We start from the raw sequence: 16,099 nt of genomic DNA, 5'->3' as shown, positions 1-16,099 counted from the left end.
CTGTAGCTACTTAATGTTTTTGATATTGGTGGACAGGGCTGACCTCAGTACTGCAGGTGGGGGTTGTCTTGCTACTTGAAGTTTTTCACTGTGCTCGAACTCCAGTTCCGGAAATGCAGTGCTGTTTTTGACCCGCAGTTATCATTTGTAGCATTCATGGCGCGCTTACTGCTAACTTCCTGCAGCTTTCCTTACCAGGTGGCTAATATTCGGTCTTAAGTATTACCGTTTCTTTTCGTACCTTTTTTTCTTCTCTGAGGCAGATAGAAATGAGGAGTTAGGAGAGGTTAGGAGAGAATGGGGCACATGCTGTGATCATTCCCCCTTTTACATTTTATTGTTTATTTATTGAATCTGTATTAGATTTTATTCCTGCTGTGTGCACACGCTCACACACGCTCCTCTAGCCTGTTTATCTTAATCTGGTGTTTACCACTTACCTCGAGGGGGCTCAAAGCTTCATTTCTCTCTCTCTCTCTCTCTTTTTCCTAAAACTTCATTTCTCTCTTGTTCCTCTCTTTTTCTCTGCTGCTTATATTTTCATTCTGTGCTAAGGGAAAACTTAGGTATAGTTTTGATGTAGACATATTTACATCTATCCATGAAAAATTAACCCGCCAGTCGGGAAGTAAAAAGAGATCATGAAGAACCACCACCGTGTGCTTTTGCCTAGTGCCTTTGTATGTGGGTATCCTCTTCAGAATCCTTTAAAATGTGCCTTATTCTTATATCTTGTAATCTTAAGAGCATAGATAATTGTTACAGTAATTTGTTCTCTTTTCGTGGTTATATTCGCTACCAGGTCTGTCTCATCACACTATTTCAGTGGGAGAATGTTTTGAATTCCACATAGCTACCTGTCAATTGAGAATAGCCTGAACAGTTCTGGCTAATTTGTTTTTTTTCTTTTCTTTCTTTTTTTTTTTTTTTTTTTTGGTCTGAAACATTTTAATTTGTTGCCATATGGGATATTTGTAGCTATTTGTCTTTCAACAGAGAGCAAAGTTACTGTTGCTGAACTTAATCTTTGTTCTTGGTATTGAGGGGTCCCCCTTACTCCCTGTGTCAGTTACTTGCTTGTATGTGAGTTGGGATTATTCCCAGATTTTACAGGTGATAGGCTTTTTTTTTTTTTTAAAGATTTTATTTATTTATTTGACAAACAGAGATCACACGTAGGCAGAGAGGCAGGCAGAGAGAGAGGAGGAAGCAGGCCCTCTGTGGAGCAGATCATGACCTGAGCCGAAGGCAGAGGCTTGAACCCACTGAGCCACCCAGGTGCTGTGGTGAAGACTTTTTAAAGGCGACAAAAGTTTACGTTTTAGTGAAATTGCTATTTAGCTCTTGAGTTTGATTCCAGCAGACCCCCCTTGTCTTCTCATTGTGTCATAGTAAATCACCTGAAAGATCCATACCTTTGAGTTTTATTTCGATAGGCAGGTTGGAGCCCCTATATTTGTTGGAGTGAAAAATGATGTGTCAAAAAGAAGCAAAAATGTTCTACGAAGTTTTTAATATCCTGCCAGCCTTTCTTGCATCTTCTCTGTATTTTAAGGAAGATTATAGAGTTGGCAAAAAGTACAGCTAAGGGGTTGGTAAAGAAAAGGAGAGCTGGAGTTGGAAGAGGAACTGGGAGAATGGTGGGTAGCAGCTGTAAAAAAGGAGGAGGAAGGAGTTTGTAATGAAAGAGTCTCATACAATCTTTTAAAAAGTTTATTAAGAAAAAATTTTGGTTGTTTATTTATTTATTTATGTAAGTAATCTCTACACCCAGTATGGGTCTTGAACTCATAACCCCAAGACCAAGAATTGCACGCTTCTCTGCTTGAGCTAGCCAGGTCCCCCTTGTACAAGTTCTTTTTTTTTAAAAATAAAAATAATAGAACTTATAGTGTAGAAAGTGGGGACAGAAAAGAGAACAGGAGTAGAGGGCAGTGTGTAAAACAGTGTAGTAAATTATGAAAAGTGTATCAGGTTAAAGAAGGGAAAACTTTTTCTATAATTGGGAGAATTTGAATGGTTTCATCAGAGGTGATAGTTGAACTTAATCTCTTGAAGGATGAGTAGGAGTATTCTAGGTAGAAAAGAGATAAAAGGGAGATTTAAAAAGGAATGACCTAAAACAGGAAATAATTCAGTGATCATCCTTTGTCAGAATCTCTTTTAGCATAGGTAATTAAGGAGGCTGCTGTTGGTATAGGGGCCATGCTGAGGAAGAACTATGACTGATGGTATGTTTAGAGTGAAGCCCAGGTGTGAAGTGATTCAGTGCATTAAATTGTAGGATCCAGTGTTACCTTTAAAACAACTAAGGAATTTCCCAGCTGGTTAGTATACTGTCAAGAGAGAGTAATTTGATTTAGATGGAAGCGGCTTAACTCCCTCTGCACAGTGTGTATTTGTGAACTTGAACTTGGTTACTTCTGTAGAGGTTGAGAAGTCTCTTGGCAACAAGCTTCCAGTTGCAACTAACACCTGCTTTGACTAATTGGCATGCCCAATTCTGGTAGCAGGGCCTCTGGGGGGTTTGTGTTTGAATTCAGCTTCATCAGGTTTAAACTGGAACATAAATGTGAAAGGACTTTGGGGTCAATTTGTTGATTGAGAATGAAAAGGCAAGACATACAAAGGGAGAACACAGAATGAAACTTGTTAATTTACATTTGGAGGCTTTTTAACTTAATTTATATATTAAAAATAGGATGTTTTACTCGGTTGTTCTCTGCTAGCCCCTTTTCGAATTTGTTGGCCTTATAAACTAACGAAGACAGGACCTAAGGTATACCATTTCTGGCATATGTCTGCACCAAGGTAGTTTATTATAGACACTGCTCATCTGCTTTTTCTCTTTAAAAAACAGCTGTAGGCTGGTAGGTTTCCTATCAGCTGTGTTCCCATGACACTTTATGCAGTGCCTTCATTTTAACACTTACCAATTATGTTGTTATAACTATTTATGTTTTCCTCTTCTGCTAACCTGAGAGTCGTAACAGTGTATGGTGTGATTCATTTCTCCTTCCTGGACCTAAAGTGGTTCTGGGCATGCAAATGTTTGAGCTGAAATAGAATTAAATTGAAAAGTGGATTGCATTAGGTGGTTTATATTTGATCCCACTAAATAAACATAACAGGTTATCAGCAACAAAAGGAGAGGATATTTCCAGTTAGTTTTTATTTGAAACTTTCTCTCTTTCCTGTCCTTGTCTTCTTTCAGCTCTTATCCTCTTGCTAGGGTTGAATTAAAACAAAAGGTAATTACTGGAAGAGGGATCTGGTTGATGAGGAAGCTTTCATAGCAGTTCCATATTTATCCCATCCTGGCTACCCACCATGGTCTCTTAAACACACACAGGTTTTACTCCCCTCAGTTCTTCAGTCTTTTCCTCTATGGTGCTGGCTTTCTTGGAGCTGTACCATAGATTGAAATAAAACCTTCAATTTGATATTTTAGAAAATATAATTTTGTAGGATTAAGGCTTTAGACTAATTAGTGGTGACTGTATACTAAATTGTCTTGAGTAAGAGTATCAATTTGGAACTTGATTTTTGGGTAGTGCTTTTATATATGAATGTCTCATAATTTTTCCCAGTGGTATTTTTTTCTCAAATTGGATTAAGCAGTTTTTGCTTTTACATTAAGCTTTAAGTGGTTTTCAATAAATTATTTCAAATCCACAGTTGTTCTTTGAAAATTTTCCTCAAGTTACTGTGATTCTCAGGAGATACCCAGAAACACTCCCTAATTAGCATTATTTAATTATACCTTGTATAAGTCAGCCAAACAAGCCTGACAAATAAATTATATTACTTGTGGGATAGTCAAAAGTTTTTGGCCCCAGCATTTAATCTTAGAAAACCCAAGACTAAAAAGACATGGCATGGCATACTTCTTTAGGTTATAGTTTGTGCATTTTTGATCTTAAGTAGTGTTCTTGCTGTGTTAGCCACTGTTACTTATATCAAGTGGAAGTAAGGGTACAGGTTAATATTAGATCCACCTCAAAGGGCGATTTATCAGGTGATTTGTAGAGTAGTGCTTAGTTTTTAGAGGCTTGAGGGGGAATAGCAGCATTAGCGCTGCTGCGTTTGAGGGGCTCCTTGCCTCTGCCCCTGATAAACTATGCACACCCCTAAACCCTGAGTGTACAGCTTCTCAGTGTTCTTACTGATGAGTTGAGACATTTTCTGGTTAACTGGTTGGAGGTGGTGTGATTTAACAATATAAATGGTTTATTTTGGGGGAGGGATAAAATGCCCAAGGAAAGTGTGGTGCGTATTTTGTTGGTTATACAGTTCTGAGTCCAGCTCTGCCATCTAGTATCTGGGTGTGATCCAGTGGCACGTTGCTTAGCTCTTATCTGTCAAGTGGGAATACTGATACATACTTTGGAGAGTCATTACGAGAAATTACACAGAATATGTGATGTGCCCAGCACTATACTGCCAAAAAAGTTATCCCCTTCCCTTTCCCTTATTAATTTAGGAAAAGTAAAATATTTTAGTAGGTCTTTGTGCCATCTGAGATTTACTGGGTAACCCATCTCCTCCCCATTTTGGATTTTGGCATCTCATGGCAACCCCCCCCCCCCCCCCCCCCCCCCAAACTATGTGCCTTACCATTGTTGATTGGTATCTTTTCCTTTTGGACAGGAGTACTTCCTGTATCCTTGTCCATCTGGCTAATTTGTCACACAATCAATATTTTTTTTCCTCCTGTCTTAACTGCAGATAACCCAAATGAAAACTAGTTGATGCTGTTCAGTCATATACCAACATTTTCATGACTTTTGAACTGGCAAGTATAATTCTTTTCTCCTTTTATCCTGAATTAGTTTAGGAATGTTCATTTTTTAGCAGTAATCTGATCATGTCTAGGCTTAAACATGTATCATAGCTTATTATATATAGGAAGTCCTGTAGTATTTATGTAAGGAATTCTAACCAGTTCCTGTAAAATTTTGTTCATTTTAAATCCAGTTTTTCCAAATGATATAGCAGTAGGTAATAATTAGATTTTGATAGCACTGAAAGTTATTCTAAATTGCTCCTGTCTATATTTGAAGTAAATTGCATAGAATATCTTACTTAAATGTGATCTTAGCTTAAAGTATGCATCGTCATATCAGTATATTGAAGTAGGTAGCACAGAACTCTTAGAAATATTTTAGAAAAGGGAGAAAACTGTGAAACAGCTCAAGGATCTAGATGGCTGAGTTCATCCTGAAAGACTGAACATATTTTGGGCTCTTGGATTCCGATTCAATGAAAAGTTCTCTACTCTAGTTCTTTTCTTTTTCTCTTAAAAAAAAATATTTTATTTGTTTTTTCAGAGAGAGAGAGAGAGCACGAGCTTGAGGGTAGGGGCAGGGAGTTCCCGACTGAGCAGGAGCCTGACCAGGGCTTGATCCCAGGACACTGGGATCACGACCTGACGCAAAGGCAGATGCTTAACTCACTGAGCCACCCAGGTATTCTCCAGTCTGTCTTTACATGGTGGTGTCAGGAGCTTGACAAAACTGATTGGATTGTATTCTGCCTGGAAGTGTAGTTGAGGTGTATCTCTAGTTTCATAATCACTTGGAGGATGTCTCTTGGTTAGCAGCTTCAAAATATATCAGTGTAAGTCATTGGATTTATGAGGTGACTTCAAGAGTGCAGATCACTTGGGGGACAGATATATATTGTGGTCTTAATTCTCTACTGTGTAGGTGATCTTTAATAGTAGGGGCTCAGACTTTAGAAGGGGCTTCATATTCATAGACATAATTTTCAAAGACACTGTGAGACTCTTGTGCTATATTATTTTCCCTTTGAATATGGATTTTACCAACTCCATATATCCTCTAAACTGGATGGGATGTAATTTTAAGAAGTAAAAATGTAAGCACAGTTACCAATTTATGTTCCTTCTAGAATATTTTGGGGAAAAATGATCTATTCATGGGCCTTATATGTAATCTGTTCTCCCCTCCCACTCTAATTATTGACTACTGACTGAAAATGGTTTAGATTTAGGATGTGTGCTAGGCATTTACCTTTCATACCTTAAAAAGAGTAATTTACCAAACTAGATAATATGTCCTCTCAGGTGATTAAAGATTGAGTCCATCTCCACCAGTGAGAAGCAGGCAGCAGACCTGGCAAATAAAACAAATGCTATTTACAAATTTTATATTTATAATGAAGATTAATACCAAATAAACAGAAAACTTATATGTCATAGTCATTTGTGCTCAGGATTAATTGTATTAGTTATTATATACACAAACTCATTTTTGGGGCAGAAATACAGTTTTCATTTTTCATGTTGAGCATTTTCTTTATCCTAATGAAATTTGGGAGATGCATTTGCTGTATTTTGATTTTTTTCATTGTTGTATGGTATTTTATCATTCAGTCTTGGAAATCATGTGATCTTTCAGGTGTTGTGCAGTACCTATGGCCTGGTACCAAGGTTCATATCTGAATAATAACTAGACAAATTGGCAAACCCATTTTTTAAAAAACAAAACAAAACAAACCTTCATGGTTTTACATTAGAATTTTGTGTTCATGCATTTCGCACATTTGTGGACAATTACTTTTGTTACTAGAGTCAGTGGATTCTATAAAAAAGAGTAAGTTTGGTAGTATATAGACTGTACAGTCATGCACTTTATGGCTTCTTGTTATGCCAGATCAAGAGAAAGAGTCACATCTGTATGTATGGACACATTTGACATATTTATATTTCTCTACATGCACATAAAAATTGACTTAACATGAATGATTTGTATGTGTTTCTGGTTTAGACTGGTAATTGTGGTTATTGATTTCTTCCATACTAAGAGATTGTCATGGGTTTTCATTCTCTGCTGATGTAATTTATGCCTTTAAAATTCATTTTAATGACATACTGTGTCAAGTGTAGAAGTGAAAAATTTAAAAAATTTGTACTATTATATAAATTAGAGTGAAGGGAATTCTAAAGTGTGACTTAATAAGTTGAATGTTCCATTTATTCAGTATTTATTCAAGACATTTATTGACTACTTAATAAATGCTGGACACCTTAAACTGACTGAAGATTCAGCTTAATATTTAATAGCAAAGTAAGGTGCAATAATAATACTGAGACTATAGAGGGGCATCTGGCTGGCTCAGTGGGTTAATAAGCCTCTGCCTTTGGCTCAGGTCATGCTCTCTGGGTTCTGGGATCCAGCCCTGCGCATTGATCAAGCTTCTCTGCTCAGCAGGGAACCTGCTCCCCCTCCCACCCCCACCTGCCTCTCTGCCTACTTGTGACTTCTCTGTGTCAAATAAATAAGTAAAATATTAAAAAAAAAATACGGAGACTATAGAATAAATCACGTCTTTCAAAGTAAAGAAATGCTATTTGTTCACTAAGTAGTTTGCTGTTCAATTTTGGGGATTCAGCTTATGTTTGATACCAAAGTAAGAAAATAATATCCAGGATGTGGAATAGATGATTTTTTTGTGGGGGAGGGCAATAGGTGATATTTTTAAAGTAAAGAAATGTTACTACTCACTGGATGGTTTGATACTCAATTTAAAAATAACTTTGTGAATGAATCATATAAAACCAGGGTGTGTATTGACATAGCTAAAATTATTTTTCTATACTTAAGGACTGTTTTTAAATATGAAAATTGGAAATCAAAACTAAACACACTTTAAAACATTTTTATTTGGAAATGATTTTATTTATTTATTTATTTATTTAGAGATCACAAGTAGGCAAAGAGGCAGGCAGAGAGATAGGAGGGGAAGCAGGCTCCTGGTTGAGCAGAGAGCCCGATGTGGGGCTCTTATCCCAGGACCCTGGGATCATAACCTGGGCCGAAGGCAGAGGCTTTAACCCACTGAGCCACCCAGGCACCCCTGGAAATAATTTTAAACTTAAAGTTGCAAGAAAAAGAATAGTACAAAGAACTTAAAAATTTTCTCCTATCAAGATTCGCCCAGTGTCAGTATTTTGCTGCCCTCTGTTCTCCTCTTTTCCTCTTCTTTGCTTTTCTTTCTGTTCCTTTTCTCACCCAGTCACTTAAAATATATATAAACCCCATCCCTCCACCACTGGAGGGTCATCTGCCTATATAATGGCCCATTTATTGTAAATATTAAGAATAGGGATAACCTCTTAAACATGTACAGAACTCAAGTAAATTTAACATGGATAAAATATTCTTACCGTACATATTCTAATTTTGCTAGTTGATCCATTAATGTCTTCTATAGCACTTCCCCTGTCTAGGACAGAATCCAGTATGGGAACAAATACCACATTTGTCATTTGTCATTTCTTTTTAACTTTTTAAAATCTGGAATACTTAAAGATTTTGTTTTTTATGACATTGTCATTTTTGAAGAATAGTATTTTTGGCATTGTGGGGTGTGGGTATGCTTCAAAATCATAATATTGAGCCACTTTTTTTTTTTTTTTTGAGATTGATTTATTTTAGAGGGTGAGAGCGTGTGCGTGCACGTTTAGGCACGGGGTGGGGGTGGGCAAGAGAGTCTCAGAACAGGCTCCCTGCTCGCTGTGGCACCCAACCGGGGATTTCCTTTCACAACCCGGGGATCACGACCTGAGCTGGTATCAGGGGCTTGCTGCTCAACCCACTGACCCACCCAGGCACCCCATATTGAGCCACTATTAGTAAAAGATATGTTAAGTTCTTTTCTCTTTTATTTTAACTTGTAAGGGGGAAAAAAAACCACAACTCTTTGGAAACATCTGTTTTCAGCTTCTACATTTTACTACCAAAAATTATAGGTAGAATAAGTTTTGTTGGTATTTAATTCATACTTACAGCATATGTAAAGGTGATGTCATAATCTAGAACTCTTGGTTAATGATCATGTGGTTTTGATTTTAAAAGCTATGTATTTTAAGTTTCATTGGCATCATGTGTATAATTTTGGATTTTTATTTGTCTGCTTTCCTGGTATTATTGTGCCATCTAGTGGAAATTTATGTCCTTCACTGCATGTCTAAAATCTAGATGAACTGCAAGATACATTTTTAACATACTAAGAAAAAAGTAGTTTGGAAAGTTTGATCTTCTTGATGGACTTGGAATTCTTTAGAACAATGATTGTCTAAATGATTGTTCCTGTTTAGGAACAAGAGTTTAGGACAGAGTTCTTAGTGAAGGCTTAGTAGATGTCTTAAAATTATGAACTACTGAATGTTAAAACCTGTTTTTGTTTCAACAAGAAACACCCTACTTTTATTTTCTTTATCATTGAAATCTTAATCAAAACATATTACATTTCCATCAGTTAATATTAAGATAATTGTTGCTACGTGGATCTTGTCAGAATCCCTTTTTCCCCTCCCATGAATTCTTTATTGTACATCTTCTCTCCAGGCCTAACATAGTGTATTTATGTGTTATTTACACATTCCAGGTTTATTTTGAAGTCACAGAAGAACAATACAGTAGGTAATAAATACTAATGAAATGGTGAAGGAAAGCCATGTGCTACCTTGAAAATAGCCTAAAAAAAAGTTAGACTTTTATCATTTGAAGACTCTATACTAGATGACAAGATAAGCTCTAATTTGTGCTTTTTTGGGTAAAAATAAAATGTAGGATTTTTTTTTTCAAGATTTTTATTTTTAAGTAATCTCCACACCCAGCATTGGGGCTCAAAACTCAAAACTCTGAGACCAAGAGTCACCTTCTCTACTAACTGAGCCAGCTGGGTGCCTTGGGATTTCATCACTTGGAGAGTTGGCAGTCTCTCTTTCTTGTTATTAAGTATGAAAAGATGCCTTCCTTATCCTTTGTAGTGTTTAACATACACATTTTTAGTAGGACTTGAGAAACATTTTAGTCTTGGAGTTGTACGTTCTGCATAATTAAACTGGAATATGAACTCGATGTTGTCTTCGGAATACAAATTTATAATAAAGAGTATTAAGAATTCTCTAACCACGGGGGTGCCTGGGTGCCTCAGTTGGTTAAGTGTTTGACTTTGGCTCAGGTCATGATCTCGGGGTGCTGAGATTGAGCCCTGCGTGCTCCCTGTTCAGGAGTTTGCTTGTCCCTCTCTCTCTCCCTTAGCTGCTCCTCTTGCTCCTGCTGTCTCTCTGTCTCTCTCTCAAAGAAATAAATAAAATCTTTAAAAAAAAAAAGAATCATTTAACCATGGAGAGGGTGTTATTCGGAATTATAAGATTAAGCCATTCAAGCATACAATAGCTTTGTAAAGTTACGGATATTATATAATATTTTCATCTTCTCATTATTCTTTCTTAGTTGCTGATGTGTAGTCACGATGAGCGGATTGGGAGAAAGCTCCTTGGATCCACTGGCCCCTGATTCACGAAAACGCAAATTGCCATGTGATACTCCAGGACAAGGGTAGGCAGTGTATTTCCTGATGCTTCACCAAAGGCTCCTCCCCCTACCGTTATATTTTTGCTTAAAGATAGCATTTCAACTTTCTGTTATTTATATTCTCTGGTTAAATTTTTCTTTTTTTGTCTTTGCTTAAATTATATGATTTCGCTTTGTAGTAAGTAGTGTGGCATAGTGATCAGATGGACATCCTTATGATGCAATAGAAATTTTGTTGCTGATTCAGATAGAAGCAAGAATCTTACACTAACACCTTTGATACAGCGTGAAGCATTTCTCAGTGGAGGAGGTAGGTAGGAGTTAGGAATAGATAATTGATATTATCCAAGTAAGACTCTTCAGATTCCTGTAAGAAAATATAAGTTGGTATTTTGACATTTGTGGGGTTTCATCATTCTTTTCCTGAATGAAGTTTGAAGTTTAAAAAATGGAAATCAAGTATTTCATTTTATGCAGTGATACTCTAGCCTTTTTAGTATTTGTCAAGGCCAATATGATTTGTTTTAATGTGATTGTTGCAGAGTAAAAAATGATCTGTAAACCATAAAACCTTGTCATTAATAAGTAGCTAACACTGTTTTCCTTATTGTTTGTTGTTTTACTGTCTCTGTGAGGTAAAGACTATGTATCCTCATATTCCCGATGAAGATATTGAGACTAAGTCTGCCCAAGGCCACCAGGCTAACAAAAAGGTTGAATTGAAATTTAGGTTTGCCTGAATTTCTACTCTATTCTACTTCTCCAAGACAAGGTTTTGATGGTTTCTATTGGCTGAATTCAGTTTGTTTAGATGTGAAAGTAGTGGTGCTGTGTACTTGTTCTGCTCACTGCTCTTGTGTGATAGGTGTATTCATGACCCCCCCCCCCCCTTTCTCTCTCAGTCTTACCTGCAGTGGTGAAAAGTGGAGACGGGAGCAGGAGAGTAAATATATTGAAGAATTGGCTGAACTGATATCTGCTAATCTTAGCGATATTGACAATTTCAATGTCAAACCAGATAAATGTGCAATTTTAAAGGAAACAGTAAGACAGATACGTCAAATAAAAGAGCAAGGTAATACAAAGTAAGAAAAACACTCAAGTATTTTCAGAAGGAAACTTGTCAACTGTGTTTACATTTGTCTTTTGGCTTCCTTGTTGCTCATGTACGGACTGCTGCTAATTGAACCTAGCCTGTGGGACTGGACAAATGAGTTGACCAGCTGTACTCTTCGAGAAACAGTTAATAGAGAAGTAGATAGAGGCCTGTGTTCTCACCTAGTCACGTGTTAGCTTCCTTTCAGGAAGCCGTGGATAGTACATGTAGTAGTGAAGAAAAATTGAGGGTAGCTTCTGCCCTCCTGGGTAAATCTTAAGTTTTAACATTTAAAAATTATAGCATTGTTTTCTTATCATGAAATGTTACATATGTGCATATATATGCTCAATGTGTGTCTTTGTTCTGGGCACTGTGTGAAGGTGAAATTGACCTATAGCTGATAAGCATATGCTATTTGTAGTACTGCCTTGTATCTTTTCAGGAAAAACTATTTCCAGTGATGATGATGTTCAGAAAGCTGATGTATCCTCTACAGGACAGGGAGTTATTGATAAAGACTCCTTAGGGCCACTTTTACTTCAGGCAAGTATATTATACTTTTTTGAGGAATTTTTAAGACTTAAAAATACACTTTTGTAATGTACTTAAAAATTATTTTGTAAGTAGTTTCCTTAAATAGTGTTGATTCACCTGTAGCACCTACAGCATGTTTCTCTTACTTCAAAGCAGGAGTTGGGAACAGGGAGGCTCTTTATAAAGTGCACCTATTAATTTTTCTTTGTTGTTTCAACTAGTTTACTCCAACTGCTCTTTAGTTGATCAACTTAGTTCTTCTTTGGGAGTAGTATAGTGCCTAAAGCTTGACTTGGTATCAAGTGGAAAAACAGTATGTGCTAAGGATAATTTTCTTATTTTTTGAAACTCCTTTCAAGATATAATTCTTCAAAAATTAGATTATAATTAGAATATAATGAGATTATAATTAGATTATAATTCTTCAAAAATTCAGATTTTATGTTGACTGTAGTTATTTTTCCCCCAATTCTTTTTATTTTTTATAAAGCCCTATAGTATTTGTGTTGATGTTAATAGGAATGGTAACTGGTCGCTGATAATTGTGGTGGTTGTTAGATCAACAGTAGTTTTAAAATTTCTGTTTAGTACTTTAAGTCTGGTGTCTTAATTGGCTAAGGCTGCCATAACAAAATATCACAGATTGGGTGGCTGTTTCTTTCTTTTTTAAGAGTGGGAGAGTGGGGGAGAGGCAGAGGGTGAGGAAGAGAGAGACAATCTTAAGCAGGTATGGATCCTGATGCGGGGCTAGATCTTACGACCTTGAGATCATGACCTGAGCTGAAATCAAGAGTTGGACATTTAACTGACTGAGCCACCAAGGCACTCTCAGGAATTTATTTCTTAAAGTTCTGGAGGGTGGAAGTCTCCAGTGTCAAGTGTTGGCAGGCTTGGTATCCCTCCTGAGACCTCTTTCCTTGGTGTGTAGGTGGTTGCCTTTTCCGTATATCTTCATATGATCTCTCTGTGTATGTGCATCCCTGGTGTCTCTTTTGTTACATATGAACACCAATCCTGTCGGATTAGAGCCCTGTTTGTATGAAGGTTAGGGCTTCAACATGTGAGTTTTGGTGGGGATACAGTTCAGGCCATAATAGCTAATATTAACATATCCCACTTTAGGCATTGGATGGTTTCCTGTTTGTGGTGAATCGTGATGGAAACATTGTATTTGTGTCAGAGAATGTCACACAGTACCTGCAGTATAAGCAAGAAGACCTGGTTAATACAAGTGTCTACAATATCTTGCATGAAGAAGACAGAAAGGATTTCCTTAAAAACTTACCAAAATCTACAGGTAGCCTTTTAATGTGCATTTTCTAAATAAGCTAAAAAATTATTTTCTTGACAGTTTCTTAGAAAATTGAACCCACATTTTGGGAGGCAGAGTGATCATACTTGTGCAGAAGGGCAGGTCATTAACAACAAAACTTTCAAAGATGACTTGGTGAATTTGGAATTTGGTACACATTTTATTGGGCCAGATATACAGCAAATTACAAAATGGTGAGATTTCTGTTGAAATGGAGATCATTCCAGTATTATTATATATTTTGCCATTGCAAAATGTCTGTGTAGAAATTACAGCTGTGAGAAAGTACAGCTTAAATTTTTGATGGTAGTCATAGACTGAATTGCCAGCTTTTTAAAAACTTTTCCTTTTGTTTTCCATAGTTAATGGAGTTGCCTGGACAAACGAGACCCAGAGACAAAAAAGCCATACGTTTAATTGCCGTATGTTGATGAAAACACCTCATGATATTCTGGAAGACATAAACACTGGTCCTGAAATGCGCCAGAGATATGAAACAATGCAGTGCTTTGCCCTGTCTCAGCCACGAGCCATGATGGAGGAAGGGGAAGGTAAGATTCACCCCATGTTTGAGATTCTGTCAAACAGTGGCCACATTTCTAGTTCTGTGATTTCCATTGTCGTATTCGTTCACTGAATTCCACATCCTTACTTGCCTATTGAATACACTTGTCCTCCCATCCAAGTACTAACCAGCCCCGACCCTGCTTAGCTTCCGAGATCAGACGAGATCGGGCGCGTTCAGGGTGGTATGGCCGTAGATTGAATACACTTGTCCTAAAGATAAATATAATCCTTACCTGGTTAAATTTTTATTGTAGATTTGCAATCCTGTATGATCTGTGTAGCACGCCGCATTACTACAGGAGAAAGAGCGTTTCCCTCAAACCCTGAGAGCTTTATTACTAGACATGATCTTTCAGGTAAACACTTGGTATATGTGTGTGTATACATTTTGTTCATTGGTGAGTTTTTATAAAAGTTTACTATTTCTACAGCCTGCATTATCATGTAAGTTCCTCTGTCCCTGTAATGAATGCCTTGCATGGATTACTCCTTATGTTTCTTATGCAGCTCTGAGATTCACTGAGACCCCTGGCATTTGTGGTGGGTATATTTGAGATATAAAATCCCTCAAATAAATAAGAAATAAATGTAGAGGCACCTAGCTCTCTCTCCAAATAACATTTCAAATCAGAAGTTATTATTTCTTTCTCTAACTTGAAACCCATTTTTCATAAATAAGTTTTCAAAAATATAGGTAATTTAATGAGAATTCCTGGGAGTAATTCTTAATATCAGCATGAGCTTCAATTAAAAAATTTTTTTTAAAATTATTTATTTATTAGAGAGAGTTCAGGTGGAGCAGCGGAGGGAGAGGGAGAAGCAGGCTCCCCACTAAGCAGGGAGCCCAACATGGGGCTCAATCCAGGAGCCCAGGATCATGACTTGAGCTGAAGATAGAGGCTTAACTGACTGAGCCACTGAGGTGCCCCAAACTTCAAACTTGGTCTGCCCTTTTTTGGCTATGGGAATAAGGAATTAAAGCCAATATGAGTGATAAGGCACAATATAAAGTTAAATGCGGTGGCAGTATTCTCTGTGTTTACCTTCAGGGTAACTCTTGTGATCATCTAATCCTGAATGGTGAAGCCATGTCTTCTAAGTGCCGTCTCAGAGATGGGGAACTAGGCCTGGTGATAGATATGTTGGGTTACTTGTCCAAGATCCTGGCTAATAAAGAATTTGTAGCTGGGTCTCCCCGATGTTGACGTCCACCATGTGGACCTGCAATAAGTAATTTGATAAAATGGAGTAGGTTTAAAATATCTAACATATCTCTAGCTATTTTTGAGACAAATAAATAAATAAATATATATGTTATGTACACATACATATATAACAATATTTTACTGTTAAAAAGCTATTTTTGTAGTTACCGTTTTATGCCAGGGTCAGTTACCCATCTTGAGGCTTCATGAGATTAATTTTCACAGATGAAACAATAGCAAAACAGTCTTTGTATTCTTAATTTAATCTGTAAAATATTTAAATAAAAATTTAAACTGATAAATATTTCATATTGGAAAAACTTTTTTCTTTATTTACTTGAGATATGGAAACCCACTAAGAGGAATTTTTGCCTTCTGGAGTGGTTCTTTCTCTGTATATGTTATGACTTGGCAGACTAAGTTTTCTCCCCAAATAGTAATATTCCACATTTTGTAATAGAAAATACTAAATGGGAAAAAAAGAAGAGAATACTAAATAGAACATCTTTACTCAAGTAGTTTAGTGACTAGAATCTTTAAAATTTAATCTTATTAATGTTTTCTTTTATTATAAAAGCAATATATATATATATACACATTATAAAAGTTAGAAATTACCAACCAGGAAAAATCAAATAGTTTCGTCTGGGTCCCATCTGAGAACTATCTTACCATAGCTGGTATTTCTCACTTGCTGCCTGTTCTTTCGTAGGAGGTTTGTTGCACTCAGCACAGTACTTTTTTTGGAGAGGTTTTATTCTCTGTCCCTGATGTAAATTTTTTCTGAGCATCTCTTTTGTGCTCGTCATCTGACTCTTGGAGCTAAGCTCAGGGGAGGTGGTTGAGGACAGAACATCCTTATTCTGGGCACAGTGCATAAGCATTTACTCTTCCTGGAATGCATTTGCCCCTTCTTTGTAGGTCCCCCTGCTAAGGTGTTTTTTTGTTTTTTCAAAAATATCATTAAAGGTCTGAATTTTAAACAGATTCTTAGACTGGGGGCTCTGTCTGTCAGCTCATCCACCATTAGTGG

The 16,099-nt window shown here is 36.8% G+C and overlaps 1 protein-coding gene across 7 annotated transcripts in view; it reads left to right on the top strand.

Moving 5' to 3' along the window:
- The window catches only part of NCOA3 (nuclear receptor coactivator 3), a 140,261-nt gene that overhangs the window by 96,676 nt on the left and 27,486 nt on the right, over positions 1-16,099 (top strand). For 4 of the 7 annotated variants that reach the window (XM_045082126.1, XM_045082127.1, XM_045082123.1 and 1 more), the window contains 6 exons: positions 10,269-10,373; positions 11,252-11,424; positions 11,891-11,991; positions 13,105-13,279; positions 13,657-13,845; positions 14,116-14,217. In XM_045082126.1, coding sequence (XP_044938061.1) covers positions 10,288-10,373; positions 11,252-11,424; positions 11,891-11,991; positions 13,105-13,279; positions 13,657-13,845; positions 14,116-14,217 — 826 coding nt within the window. In that variant the 5' untranslated portion in view covers positions 10,269-10,287. Of the gene's footprint in view, positions 1-4,728; positions 4,796-10,268; positions 10,374-11,251; positions 11,425-11,890; positions 11,992-13,104; positions 13,280-13,345; positions 13,489-13,656; positions 13,846-14,115; positions 14,218-16,099 lie in introns of those variants that run through there. The other 3 variants (XM_045082125.1, XM_045082124.1, XM_045082128.1) reach the window with 2 other exon arrangements.

This window comes from Mustela putorius, unplaced genomic scaffold (genome assembly GCF_011764305.1).
Source record: "Mustela putorius furo isolate JIRA1106 unplaced genomic scaffold, ASM1176430v1.1 tig00000592_pilon_pilon_pilon, whole genome shotgun sequence".
NCBI lineage: Eukaryota > Metazoa > Chordata > Mammalia > Carnivora > Mustelidae > Mustela > Mustela putorius.
This window is presented reverse-complemented; position numbering and strand designations above follow the sequence as displayed.